Source organism: Vespa velutina, chromosome 13 (assembly GCF_912470025.1).
Source record: "Vespa velutina chromosome 13, iVesVel2.1, whole genome shotgun sequence".
NCBI classification, from domain to species: domain Eukaryota; kingdom Metazoa; phylum Arthropoda; class Insecta; order Hymenoptera; family Vespidae; genus Vespa; species Vespa velutina.
Window position 1 is genome coordinate 796,526 of NC_062200.1, and position 15,412 is coordinate 811,937.

Sequence of the window (15,412 nt, forward strand, 5' to 3'; positions counted from 1 at the left end):
AAATAATGAAATAGTAAATGAGTTAAATAGTTATTTAAATAATTTAATAATAAGAATTCTTTCATTAACAATCTGCGTATATAAATAATGATTATCTGCAAATAAATTGCAGTGAAAGAAGTTAATCTATTGTGAAAATTTTACACTTGAAAGTAATGAAAACGTATAAGTGTCTACGTTCATTATTGCAGTTATGCAACTATACTTCGTAAATAAAATTATGCTTGTCGTACAACGTTCGTGTATTGATTCAATGAGTTTAACGAGAAAATAACAATAAAAAGATAAATTAATTTGTACCAACGCATGTGAAAACGTGTGAATAAAATCGGGAGGAAAAGAAAAGAAAAGAACGCAATAACGACGACGTAATATCTTTGTATATTTCGACGTTGCTCGTGCGCATCGATCTTGCGCATATATAACGAGCTCGACCAAATTCGTACTTACTCGGCTCGAGTCGGCCAAGTCAGAGATGCACGAGTCTTTTGGAGTGGGATGGTTAGTGTTTCGTGACTTACTTCATTTCCAGCCGAGTGTTCGTTCTTTCAACTCTGTTGAAGGACAACGGCATCGTTCGTCATACCTTTAACATCTCCGTCTCTCGAAAAATTCACTCTCATGCGTTCAGTGTATCCAAACGCAGTACATCTCGAAATGTACAACGAAGTGTTAATGTAGTATTTATTGCAAGTCGTGGAACGACGGAGACGCCATTCACGTGCTGGACGTCGCGAAACCGATATCGGACGTAGGAAGTGCTACAACAGCTCGCGTGGCTCGAGATACTTGCAAGGAGAATAATTCGAATAAGAATTTTTTTTTCCTTTCGATATGGAACAGAAGAGGCTGTACAAGGTGGTGCTCACAGGAGGTAAATAGCTTTATGTTATAGTCCTATCGTCCTTTCTTTTATCAACCATTTGTCTCTTTACCGATCTTAACTTGGATTTTTCCACATCTCCGTTAAATGTTTTCAACAAAACGAAAGAGTTCTAAGATCTTTTCTTTAAAAGTCATCGTTATTAAATAGATAGATCTCCAGTGAAAATCTTAAAGCGCATAACATTCTCTCTTTCTGTCTATCTTTCTCTCATTCTCTCTCTCTCTTTCTCTTTCTCTCTCTCTCTCTCGTTCTCGAGGGACCACGTGCTCGTCTTTTCACCTACGACCGAAGTTATACCGCTCTTGCATAATACTTCTCTTTTTTCTTCTAGTTATATTCTTTTCACGTGAAAACTATTGTCATTACAATTTTTATTTGTATTTTTTCTTTTTCTTTTCACTTTTTTTTTTTATTTTTTTCTTCTTTTTTTTTTTTTTTTCAAATTTTTTTTCCCCCTTCCCAAAATACGATTACAAATAATCAAACGGGCTTATCTTCCTTTTTCCGCCATCCTCTCGTACGTGAACGCATTTTTAATTGGTCCGTTTTTAGCACGCAGCGTTGAATACACAACGAATAAACTTTGTCGTCGATGTATTTTCTCTTTCTTTCTTTCTTTCTTTCTTTTCTTTTTTTTTCTTTTTATATTTTTTTATTTTCCTTTTACCGTTGTTCGATGCAACATTTATCGTACGTTATTCATTGTGTCAGACTAGGTTCCTCTTTCTATAGAGAAAGAGAGGAGGGAATATCGATCGAATTTGTAGCGAACGATACAGGTAGAAAGATGACAGCAACAACGATGCCGCGTAATACGACAATGGTACTTCCATCATAAAATCCCGCGTGCTTTTAAATTATTCGAAAGTCTTTTTCAACAGAAGAATAAACAAGGATGAGAGAAAAAAGGACGTTTGAAAGAGAAGAGGAGAGAGAAAGAAAGAAAGAAAGAAAGAAAGAAAGAAAGAAAGAAATATTTTTTCGTCGACAACATACTCGTAAAAAAGTCGATCCAAGAAAGATGAAAGGGATAATCTGTCAGTAGTTATATGAAAAACCATCTTTTCTCTTTCACTTTTAATCCTTTACTTGTAACATTTCATTTTATTTGAGGAAAATAATTTGTTTGTTTATTCTTACTTTCACGTCAAACTGCACACATTTCAGAATAAAATAAAATTAGAAAAAAGAAAACCCATGACAATATCTATATCAAAGAAATATATTAATTCTAATAGATATCTCCAAAATCGTATATTTTTTAAAGATATTTTTGGAAGACTTATGAGGTACTATGAGGGTTAATAATCATTTTTTTCGGGTCACTTCGATGCCTATTAATAGATTTTTTACTTTTTGGAATAAAGTTTAGCAACGCAAAAAAGAGAAAAATCGGCTTAACAGGAAGACAAGCGGATTTCATAATTTAATAAACTATACTCTATAGCATGTACAAGGACGCGTGACGTGTATCTTCAATTACGATAATACTCACGCATGACATTGTAATTAGATAAGATTTCGAAATAGAAAATTTCATTAGGAATCTTTAAAATGGCTTTAAATTGCGAATGTGATATCTAAACTTTGATTGGAAATTAAAAAGAAAGAAATTTGTATTAAACGTTTGTTGTATTTCGCACGTATTTAAATGTGTAAATATATTTGTGATCATATCGATGGAACACGAAACAATCATGAAACTAGTTTATTTTAGCGAATAATCGATTATGCAGAGGTAGATACCGTGACTTACCGTGACTAACATTAAATGACATGATCGTCTTATCCCTCACGCAAATCACTTTGATTATTTAATTCCTTCGAATTTTTTTTTTTTTTTTTTTTTTTTTTTTTTTTTTTTATTATGCTCACGAGATAGTACGATATCATGATGTAGTTGCATAAAATATAATTTACCATCAAACATTTAAAAGACATAAATGGGTAATAAATTTTTTGACAGGATCATGACTTTGTCCAGGTTTATATATATTTATAGCTAACTTTAAAAGTTACGCGAAGGATGTATCCAGGGATTCAGAACATCGTCGTCATTCCTTTTAAAAGAATTACTCTATGTACGTCAAGTTTAAAAAAGAAAGAAAAAAAAAAAAAAAAGAAAAATAAATGCGACGAACAATTTCAAATCATGTTAACAATAGATTAAGTTCACGTGCATAGTAGTAATAATACTAGTTTACGACAATTCAAACCAGTTACGAATGAATAAAAGTTTAGATTGTAATTCGACGAGAAGAACCACTTCTCACGAACTTGCGTCACCTTTCAATAACATTAAGATTTCAACTCAATGAACATTATGCATTTGTCCTTAGACTATTATATTGTTGAAGTGTAAATGCATATGACCTTTGAGAAAATATCATACCATTGATAATATTATCATTTTTAAATAACAAATAATCATACTTAAAACAACGTTTTGCGTTTAATATTTCATAAGCGTTTCCTTTTTTCTGTATATGTAAATATAAACATAGCACGAAGAACGATAATTATTGTCTTAAGCTATTGTGTTACATATCGATCTATTGTAGCTTGCGAATAGTAACAATGACAACGGAGAGAGAGAGAGAGAGAAAGAGAGAGAGAGAGAGAGAGAGAGAGAGAGAGAAAGGATCATATTTATAGAGCAGGCTCGTAAAATACAATGGAAAATTTTTCATTTCATCAAGTGTTAGGTACATTATTATACAACGAAGGTAACAGAATAGAAAAGATGCCCTTCTGGAATTTTTAAACAAACGATGACCAATGCTCGGGGACACTAGTGGTTAATAGTTTGTTGGATTTCAAGCGATTCTAAAAGCGCATTGCAAACATATTATCATAATGCATATAACGTTGTGTGCTTTATATCTATTATTCATCATTTTCCATTAAATTTTTTATATATTGAATCGATCGACAAAAATATAATCAAATATTTGAACGTGTCGTTGTAACACGTAAAGAAGTTTTCTATCAATATCGCTTATAATGAATATGCTCGCATTTAATTGCATTTGGCCACGATGTGTTCTTCGTCTTACGTCGTTTCTATTTATGCCAAGCGAGTTCAATAGCTACATGGTGAAAATCAAGGTTCTTCGTCATTGCTTTTATAACGCGATTCGATGATTTCATTTTCGATTGAAAGTATCGTTCGTTATACTAATCGATTAACATTTTTATTTTTACAGGACCGTGCGGCGGAAAGACGACAGGACAGACACGGCTTTGTACGTTCTTCGAAAATATGGGATGGAAGGTAGGCACTCAATATATATTTCTTTTTAGTTTGGGTTTTGAAGGAGATAAAAAAGAAAAGAAAAGAAAACGAAAAAGACAGAACCATATGTACGTCGCCGTGGTAATCGGATGACATCCATAATGAAGTTCTTCCTCGTAATGATCTCTCTGTTTCGTGCATCGACTCAATCCTAATTACTCAAATTGTAATTTTACCCCTGAAAAACACGATTCGATAAAAAGAAAGGAAAGATTGAATGGTACGAACGAAGACGAAAGTAACTTACGATGTTTAATTAACAAGAAAAATTTCAATAGCAATCCAATCACTAATAATAATAATAATAACAACAACAACAATGATAATAATAATAATAATAATAATAATAATAATAATAATAATAGTAATAATAAAGAAGCGCGTCGAAAATGATAGACTCGTCTCGTCGTGATCTCATCTTATCCGAGACAAGAGATAAGAAAAAATAAAAAAAGGGAGCGTTCTGATATTTCGCTTTGCTCGTACCAATCCTATATATAATGCATATACACTTTGGACGTTCTTCTTTGAAGCTGCTAGAGACTTGAGCCAGACAACGAGGGGAGCTTTTTTTCCCTCTTTACAATTTTCTTGGCCTTGACGCGTCGTTCTTGGCCATTTATCGCTACGGGGTTTCTCGTTCAGGTTGATTTTAAACGATCAGCGAATAAAACCAGGGCATATTCTTTCCAAACAATATGTCCTTTCTCTCGAAGCTTGTTTCCGATTTTCTATTTTATTTAAAAAATAAATATATATAAAAAAAGAGAATAGATAGATGAGAGAGAAAGAGAGGGGGAGGGAGAAGAAAAAAACCGATCTTTATTTCCTTTCTACGTCATCTTTTATATTGATTAAAAAAGGGGAAGAATTTGGCTGGTGGAGTGGGAGTGTAGAGGGAGGGGAAAGACAGAGACAAAGAAAAAAAAAGAAAATGAAAGGAGTAAATGGTTTTGGGGTTTGAGTTACCCTTCGTTGTGGATTCGATAGAGCGGTGGTTGTCTTCTTTTTCAGGTGTTCCGTGTTCCCGAGACAGCGACTGTGCTGCTCAGGTATGCAATTACACGATACCAAATTTACAAACGGAATCGAGAGAAAGAGAAAATCGTGTATATATTGAGAAGATGACGATGACGATAAGTGGAGGATGACCAAATTCTGAGGATACTTCCTTTATATATATATATATATGTATATATATATATATATATATATATATATATATATGTGTATAATATATATAATATATATAGAAAAAAAGCAACAAAAAGGGAATTCGGCACATTAGCGAAAAGATTCGTTGCAGTTATGACAATGTAATTTTTTAAAACAAAATATATAGTTATGTATGTATCTAAATTTTGATGATTAATTTCCTCATAAGAATCCTCGATTTTTCGTCTCGTACAAATGAAATTAGAATATTTTCATATAATCACGTCGCGATTTATACAATCTCGTTTAAATACGTTTAGATTTTTCAAGAGACCGACAACACTCGTCTCGAATTTTTATTGGATTATTGATATATTTCAATGAAAATTCGTGACGTATAAATTTTTATTGGAAGATCGATTTATCGAATATCTAAATTTCAATTTCGTCGAAAGTCGAGACGCTGTTTGTGTAAAACGAGTTAAAGAGAAGAAAAAAAGAAATGCGTGGTAGAACGTTCCACCGATATATAGATATAATATTATTAATAATAACAATAATAATAATAATAATAATAATAATAATAATAATAATAATAATAATATGTAGTAATAGCAACATAATATCATGAAATGACGTCGTCTCGAATTTCGCTGATAATGTAGACGAACGAATTGTGATTCGTTTTATGCCGAATTCCAAAATACTTTTTTTCTCTTTTTTTTTTTTTCCTTTTAACCACATGCACACAATATATTCACATTCATAGATGTATTTTACAAGAGGTCTCATCTTCCCTCTGCTCTTTTCCATTTCAGTGGCGGCGTCAAGTTTTCAGACCTGAACGCTGAAGAAGGTGAGTTCTGCTTGTATTTCTTTTTGTCTTCTCGGAAAAAAAAATAAAAAGATGCTTTATATATACTTATCGTTGTACGAATAGCGATATATATATATATATATATATATATATATATATATATATATATATATATGCATCGTTTTTAATCGACGCTTAATTAGTCCCCACTGAAGCGAGGCGTCATTTTTGAATCAGCAAATCACGATCCGATACGATATTTATTATAGACATTATTTTAATCCGTGGAAAAGATCTAATTAAAATGTCAATGATTATTATCACGGACAGCAGAGTCGGTAGGACATTGTACTCTATATTGTCTATGTTGATCCAAGAATTACAGTCTACCCTCTCGTCGATGCTGATGCTGATGCTGATGCTGATACTGCAAAACGTGTACAGATCGCGGAGTCGAAACACGAGATAGTAAAAGCTCTATCTTGTTATCGATCGACGACTTTACGCACGACTACCTCTCGTGATTTCCATTTCTCCTATATCCTATCGTCCTTCGTTCACTAAATTATTACCTTTTTTGCATTTCTAGCCTTCAATAGTCAACAGATTTTTATTCGAGGATTTCTTCCGTTTCTTGGACGATTTTTTTTTCTTTTTTCCTTTCTTTTTCTTTTTTTTTTTTTTTATCCTTGAATTAAGTCGAACAATTCACAAGGATCACGATAAAAATTTATTGAAATCACGAGCAACGATCATCTTTCATTTAGAGATACTTCTTTAGCAAAATACAAATGCGTTTCGTTTAGTAACATTGCCAAGAAATTTTCTCGAGATCGTTCTTAGAACCTGCGACGTGAATTTATTCGACTCGTTTAATAATAATTTTTTTTTTATTATTATTATTATTTAAATTAAATCAAAGGAAGTAATTCGTTCGATATACTGTACTACCTATAGATTTTTCAAACGGTTCTAAGACATAGATATAGTCAGTTGATCGGGGCAAAGAGGCCATCGATGCTATTTCTAGGCAGATCAATGACACGTTTGATATGTTTTCTTTTTTTATCATTGAAAATTTCCACATAGTAGTCTATAAAAGATTCTCTCTCTCTCTCTCTCTCTCTCTCTCTCTCTCTCTCTTTCCCTCTGATATAATGATAAAGAGAGAGAGAGCTTTGTGTCGTGTAAAAAAAAAGAAAATTTAGTAAAGCTAGAAAACGGAAAGATAATATCGAAGTATTACCTGTTGCACGTTAGATTTCACGTAATAAATTTTTTCATTGAAATTATTTATGTAAATAATGTTCCCAAAGGGATGAAAAGAGAGTTATCAGGCATTCGATTTTCAAAAAGTTTCACTATTGTTTCACGTAGAAATTATTATAGAACGTTTATAAAACGAAGTTAGTATGTATATATACATATATGTATATGTATTCTGACGCATGTTTTCTTGGGGGTGTTTCAAACGAGAAGAAAACTATGTCGACACGAACGCACACCATCTGGTTATTGCGTAAAAGAAAATACGGCGACCTGCCAAAATTCTTGCTCGATTCGACTTGAAAATCATGCGACGTGCGATTTCTCGAACGTCCTATCATTGTTCATCTAGTAAATTTAATCTCTTTTTTTTTGTCTTTATTTATTCATTTATTTATTTCTTCTTTTTTTACACCACTTCCCTCTTTTTTCTTTAAGCTATTGCATTCTCATATCAGAGATTACTTTATCGATCAAGGTCGGACAAATTTTCCACTTGTTTTTTGCTATCTCATTTCCATACTATTGAGATCATTAGGATATTGCCTTTAGATTTATATTAACAGATAGAACGAGAACGTAGCGATTCTATGCAAATCGTTTCAAACTATAAATATTTCATTGAAACAGTTTGCTAAAGAAGTTAATTGGTATGTTAATATTATCGAACGTTTGAAATATTACTTGGAAATTATTAATCGAGCATGTTCGTTGAAAGAAATATATAATATTATAACAAAAGGATCTATATATAAAGAGTATTAATTAAGAATTGTTTCTATAGATCACTTTTTTCATCGATTTTAATCGTACCAAGATTTCACACGATTTGATGATAAAACGGAAAAGAAAATAACGACCATCTATCGTAATCGATAGATAAGAATCCATTAGGTTACGTTATCGAAAGTTATACGAGTTTACCTACGTAAGTTTTCTGAGTGATTATGATCTATGAGCGTAGAGAGAAACATAGTGTGACGTTTTCTCTTTCATTGGATATCTTGTTCCTTTCCAATATTATCGACTTTGTTATATAAGGGCAAGAAACATGCGCATTAGTCTCTAATTTCTTGTCCTTGAATTGCATGAAATACATTAATCTGGCTTCCGGAAAAAAGATATATCCATACCATCCCTTTGGCTTCGGCAATCTTATTTTCTTTTCTTTTCGAGGATTAACAACAATATCCGTGTCTTAACGATAAACTCGGTCTCTTTAATTAACATTGTAACCAAATCTTTATTTATATTATATATTTATTGGTTAGACATCCATGAGCTTCGAAAATGTTCAAGTGGTAAACACGGTTCGTAAATATGTCTAAAAATAATCTTTATTTAGGATGAGCATTTATTGCTTTATTATTGATGAATATTTATTGATCGCAAAGTACGTACGTATGTACTACATAACACAAACGAAACCTTTGGAGTCTCTTTGACTGGATATTGGACTCCAATGATTTCTTAATCGATAAGATCGAATCTTATGGGTTGACGATCGTTTCAATCTCGTATAAGTGGCCAATTTAAGATATAAATAAATCTGTCTTTGGTCTCATCATATTATATTATCGTCTCATCACTTGCAACGGGCTAACTAGCTCGTTCATTCTTTGGCAATAAACCAATTCACGATCTTTCTGTGGCTTCGCGCTACAGTGAAATTAATTTTCGATTTAAAAAAAGACATGGGTGGAGTGGGAGAGGAGGTTGGTTAAAAAGCGAACAATTCTTCTTGCCAGAGATTTTACGTGCCGAACGTGTGCTGGTACATGCCATTTAGAAGTAAAATAAACATACAAATCATTGTTGAGTTTTTTTTTCTTCTCTTTTCCTTTTTTTTCTTTTATAAACTTTGAACAACTTTTACGATTTAATTTACGGTGCCACGCCGATAACGTATCTTTATCGCGACAAACAGTTTTCGTGGTTTATATATGCATATATATATATATACGTACTATGATGCTGTTTGAACTTTTTTCTGAAAATGAGGAAGAAGAAGAAAAAGAAATATTTAAGTTCACATGTCCATCTCCCATTTAAAAGGGGTAATAGAGAAAAAAGGGAGATTGTTTTCGTAGCAAGGTGAAGGTCAAAGGGCGAAAGTGTGATACGCGGCTGCTGTTTGGAGCAAATCGATACCCTACTGCCTCCCTCCTTGTGCTATCTCAACCCCGTACTTTCGCCCTTATAAATCCAAGAAACTTCTTTCGAACTTGTGCGCAACCATGTTTACCGCCTGCGTAACATCAACAGTAAAATAGTTTTCAAAGCGAAGAGAGAAATGTTCTTTTCAAGAAAAATGTTCTCTTTTTCTTTTCTCTTCGTTTATCTATTTCTTTTTTTTTTTTTTTTTTTTTTTTATAGCTTTTCTTCTTGAAAAATATTAACTACATAAAAAGATATAAATGGTTATGATTTACTTGGAGAGAGATTGATAACGCACAACGAAAGATAAAAAAATATCTTCTTGGTACTTTAATCAGATTTATGTCTTTGTAAATCATTAGATATCGTAAAAGGGTTGTAACGATCGAGTCAGAAAAATTTATTTAATATGCATAAAAAAAGAAAAAAAGAAAAAGAATAGATTAGCAATCTTAAGGTCGTGGCACACCTGTTATCCATCTATACATCATTAATTATCCGTAGATTTATGTATGGTATAACGATCGTTTTCTTTTGAACGTACGTGTTCGAAACGTGTTAATGCATCTTTCACGACGTTGCGAATGTATATCTCGTGGTTATGTAATTAGTGTCGATTAGAACGTTCCGATTTATTAGAGAACTGAGAATTACAAATAATTTATTCTCGTAATATCTAATACGGTTTTAGCAGAACGATGTAAATCGTGCTCGTCTGAAGTACCAAACAAAAAGAAATTGGAAGATAACGCAAAGTGGCCAGAGATTTTGGAAGTCGATTCGAGTAAGGGTGAGTTCTCGATACGACGACGACGACGACGAGATTATCTCTCGTTATAAAAAATAAAAATAAAAAGAAAAAAAAAGAAAAAAAAAAATAAAAAAAGAGAATACTCGAACGGTAACCGAGTCGCCGGAAAAAGAATATGCGTTGTTTTGTATAATGTTAGATAAACGGAAAAAGAGGAAATCCTCGATGTTGGCTTTATCATGAGTATCGTGATAAGCTTCGACTCTGCAAGATCGTCTTACATATCTGTCATCTTTTAAATTATATTACGAGAGAGGAAAGAGAGAGAGAGAGAGAGAGAGAGAGAGAAAAAGAGAGTAAAAGAAACAATGTCCAGAAAAGATAACAATATATAAATTAGTTCTATTCTCTTTTTTTCTGTTTTCTTTAGATATATCTGCGCTTATCAGGCGACTCGGACCGATCGAAAATATATGTGTATATATATATTAGAAAAGAGAACAAGTTAGAAGTTCGATCTTTTGCTAGAACGGCTCTACCTCATCTTCGCTGCTAGAGAAGGCTGTCTTGATTCTCTAAATGATCGAACGATATCGACTTAAACGTAATTTACGTAAAAGCAGAAAAGTATATGTATATATATATATATATGTTCCTACAGCTTCATCTTTCATCCTTCTTTTCTTAAATCTCTCCTCTCTGAGATCTTATGTTTCAACAAATGAAAACACTGATAGTGTTTAACGTTACGTCAATTACAATTTGAAAATAAACACGCAGAAATATGAAATTAGGAGGAAATTTATACGAGGAAATTTTTATGTTCTATCAAGTTTATTATTAATCTTTCTTAAAACAGTCTATGGCATTATCTATCGTGAAAAAAATTATCCATGGAAAAATGATAACTATGAATGTATGAGACATAATCATCATTCGTACGTTCATATACCATATGAAAGAAATAATCGGATCGCAATAAAAAGTATATTTTGTAGCCAGCTGCAGTGGGTAGAACAGATGCTTTTGCCAGTATGATGCTTCTTGCATTTGGCACGATTACTACCATCACACATTAGTAGTCATGCGTATATCACATCTTATTTCTTGATTCATTTAATTTATAGATCATCTTGAAGGAATACAATTTGATTCTTTTCATCTTCGACGTCTTCGTGCAATCGATATTCGTACAAAATTCTCTAAACTGTTGAACTCTTGTAGACGATCACGTACATACACACACACACACACCAGTACCTTTTAATTCGATCTTTTTCATTGACATTTCTCTTACGACTTTTGTTCCAGGATTCAAATTTCAAGAGAATCTCTTACGTACGATGATACAGATTGAAAATACTTTTTTTCAATTAGGCGAAAGCTGTTCGAGAAATTGCCTTATAATCTGTGATCGTGGTGCCATGGATGCATCGGCATGTAAGTTTACGCTTATAAAACGATATATTTACTTTTTCGTAATAAGACATCGATCGAGTTTTTCTTGCTTATTTGTTTTCTTTTTTTCTAAATATAAAATTACATCCAATAGTTATCTCGAAGGATAAATGGGAATTGATGATGGCTTCTAATGGTTGGAACAACGTGGAGTTGAGAGATAATCGATATAATCAGATCATACATATGGTATCCGCAGCGAATGGCGCAGAAGATTTTTATTCCACCGAGGATCATGCTTGTCGTTCGGAAGGTGTCGAGCTTGCCAGAGAATTAGATTACAAAGCTGCGGCGGCTTGGGTCGGGCATCCTTACTTTGACGTGATTGACAATTCGCAAGATTTCGAAATGAAACTCTGTCGTATGATCGAATGCGTTTGTCAGAAGCTAGGCATCGATACGGGTGATCGATTACGTTCTAGCAGTTGTAAGGTCAAGTTCCTCGTAAAAGGTCCTCTACCGTTGGACAACGAATTCCCGGCATTCCAGGACTTCGATGTCGTACATAACTACCTCCAAAGTAATAATCCAAAAATGCAAGCTCGTCTACGAAAACGTGGTCAAAAAGGTAATTTTTTTTAACGTCTGTTCAGATTAAATAAATAAATAAATAAATAAATAAATAAATAGACGAATGAGTGAAGCAAAAAGAATAAGGGACGATAAAAAAAAAGATAATAAATAAATAAATGGAAAATAAAAATAAAAGATGAAAGAAACGAATCCTTTCGTTTCGATATTATTTCTTCTTTCAAGGTCACTGGTCTTACATTCATACCATCAGACGACCAAAAATGTGTGGTCAAGTTATCGAGGTAAAAACCCAATTAACACACAGAGACTATCTAAATATGTTAGCGCAACGCGATGATTCCCACTTCACTATCTTCAAAAGACGACGTTGTTTCCTTATCAATAATCAGTATTTTCAGCTGGATATATATAAAGAGCCGGCACATCCAAGGTAAGTTCCCTGACAAATTTATTTTTGAGCCCATCGATGTAAAAAATTTAGCTTTAATTTAACTTTAGATGCCGAGGTCTCATGTTACTCGAAACTTATACGGCGTTGACGGGAGACGATTTGAAAAATATCCTACCACAGTTCCTTATTATCGAGAAAGAAGTTACCGGGAATCCAGATTATAGCATGTTCAATCTTAGTTTGCGAGAAGAATGGAATAGCACGAATAAATATTGCCACAATTTGCATGGTATGTATTGATATAAAAAAGGAAGAAAAAAAAAAAAAAAAAAAAAAAAAAAAAAAAAAAAAAATAGGTAACTATTGAATCGGCACGTATAATGTATAAATAAAAAAATCTCTTCGAGAATGTAATCCTCTGTTTCCTTAAGTCATAGGAAAGTGAGAATTTCTTTCACCTGCCAATTTTAAATTGTACAGATTACGCTCTTGCAGGATTGCCGCCAGATTCTGGACTGCTGGAGAATAAACGTCTTAATCTTTCAGATGTGAAAGATTCTTCTACGACTAGGAAACAAGTTAATGGAGTTGATTTTAGGATCGGTGGTATAGAACGCGATGTAAATAATGTTATCAATGTAGAACCAAATGGTATTAACGGTGTGGAAAATGGAGATAGTAAATATTCTGATCTAAATAATGTAAAGAGCAATCAAGAGAGTCAAATGCGTGTATGTAATAGTCCAATGAAAAAATTAAATGATTTGCCACAAGAAAAGCAAGTCGAAGAACATAATAAAAATGGTTTTCATGGTAGCGTTAAAGCATAGCAGTGACAATACAGAGAAAGAAAGAGAGAGAGAGAGAAAGAGAATGAGAATGAGTGAGTGTAAAAACAGAGAGAGAAAAAGTTGAATAATTTCAAAAAGAAAAAGATGTCATATATTTTATCGGCACTGGCAAAATTACACATTATATAAAAAAGAATTTACATAAAAAGATTATTTTTTAATCGATCCTGCGTGTTACACATTTGGATATCTTCCATTAATAGAATGCACTTAAGGATTAAATCGTGACTTGTGTTCTTCGTTGATCCATCAACAAGTGATGTCCAATGAAATACCAAGTATTTTTACACTTGAATAATGTTTCACTTCCTTATTTACTATGTATTTTACTACCAAAAGTATTGTCTTGATTTTTAATTAAGGAAATTACTACGAATGATTCTGATAATATATATATATATATAAAATTTTTGCGGTATAAAAAAAGGAGCACGTGATTGTATGATTTTTTGAAATAGAACGTACAATCAACAAATTTTCTCAATAAAATCTATTGTCATTTTCTCCATAGTAATTAACATCTTTCCCATTAAATGTCTAAAACTTACGAAGAAAATAAAAATAAAAATAAAAAAAAAACCAAAATAAATTATATAAAATAAAATAAAAATCAACAATTACCAAGAAACTTTTATCGTAACTTTCGAATTTCAAATAATAGCGTGAGAATATTAAATGGTAGCTTAATTTACGGATGTGGTGGTATTAATTATCATAGATATATATGTGACTATCTTCTGTCGACTGTAAGATGCACATTGCTTGTCTATTGATTATTATCTTGTAGATTAAAAAAGAATAAAAAAGAAAAAAAAGAGTAAAAAAGTGATGGAAAAAGTATGTTTCAACGATTGTAATGTTCTGTAACATACGAAAATTACGTATTTATAACATAAAAAAAAATAAAACTTATAGATAGTTAGCGGGCACATACCCGTTCCAAATAACTTAAATATACGTATTATGATTTAATTATAAAAAAAATTTCTGTGATTAATTGCAGAAGTATGACTGAGTTTCTACGAAAGATCATAATTTATTACAGATGTATATCAAACGGATTAAGATCTTCGAATAACAGTGGCATGATGTATAAATATGTTTTCTTCAGAAATTAAAACAAAACTAGATGAACTATGATGGCTACACTCTTTGTGCTTATTTACATAGGACAGACACGTTTACTACATTTTGCCATTCTTTAAAGATAAAGTGCCTGTGAGATATTCAGTCGCGAAAATAAAAAAAGAATGATATATAAATATATATATTTTCAATGAAAAATGCAATAATAAGTTATTATCACTTATCTCATGTATAATGGATCTGAGCTCATATTGTACCCATTATTGTCTAATAAAATATCATGTGCCTATCAATTTTGGGAACTATTTTTATAGTGGGATTATTTATTTTTATTTATTTATTTATTTTTTTTTTTTTTTTTTTTTTTTTTTTTTTTTTTTTTAATAACTAACAATAGATTTTATTTTGTAAATATAATAATCAATGTTATTGTTTTTTTTTCTTTTTTCAGATTAAATCTTACACATATTTTCATAAGCTACCTATATGGGAAGAAGATATAGGAACCGATAAATCAACATTAAATTACCAGTATGTAATTTATTGAAAATTTTCAAAAAAAAATCCCCATAATCGTACAAACAGTTGTACAAATATGAGTAAATATTATAACAACACATTCTAATTTTAAATATACACAAATGTTAATTTCGTGTTTGTTATTTTATCTATTTGTACACTTCATATTGACAGATCATATTTGATTTTATGTCTGCATTTAATATTGAACAACTGTATTATATTTATAAGGGAAAAACTTTCGAC

General features: G+C 31.7%; 1 protein-coding gene across 8 annotated transcripts; it reads left to right on the top strand.

Annotated features, from left to right (window-relative positions):
* Positions 1–46: 46 nt before the first annotated feature.
* Positions 47–15,373, top strand: LOC124953891 (TRPL translocation defect protein 14). Of its 8 annotated transcripts, none has more exons than XM_047505918.1 (10): positions 47–874; positions 4,093–4,160; positions 5,196–5,233; positions 6,155–6,192; positions 10,268–10,366; positions 11,639–11,767; positions 11,880–12,353; positions 12,542–12,749; positions 12,818–12,999; positions 15,099–15,373. In XM_047505918.1, the coding sequence occupies exons 1-10, from the start codon at positions 835–837 to the stop codon at positions 15,101–15,103; spliced, it is 1,281 nt and encodes a 426-aa protein (XP_047361874.1). In that variant the 5' UTR covers positions 47–834; the 3' UTR covers positions 15,104–15,373. The 8 variants fall into 8 exon arrangements, with proteins under 8 accessions (XP_047361874.1, XP_047361867.1, XP_047361868.1 ...); XM_047505911.1 differs by lacking the exon at positions 15,099–15,373 and adding an exon at positions 13,191–14,940; XM_047505912.1 differs by lacking the exon at positions 15,099–15,373 and adding an exon at positions 13,191–14,940 and having other exon boundaries at positions 10,271–10,366.
* The last annotated feature ends 39 nt before the right edge of the window (positions 15,374–15,412 follow it).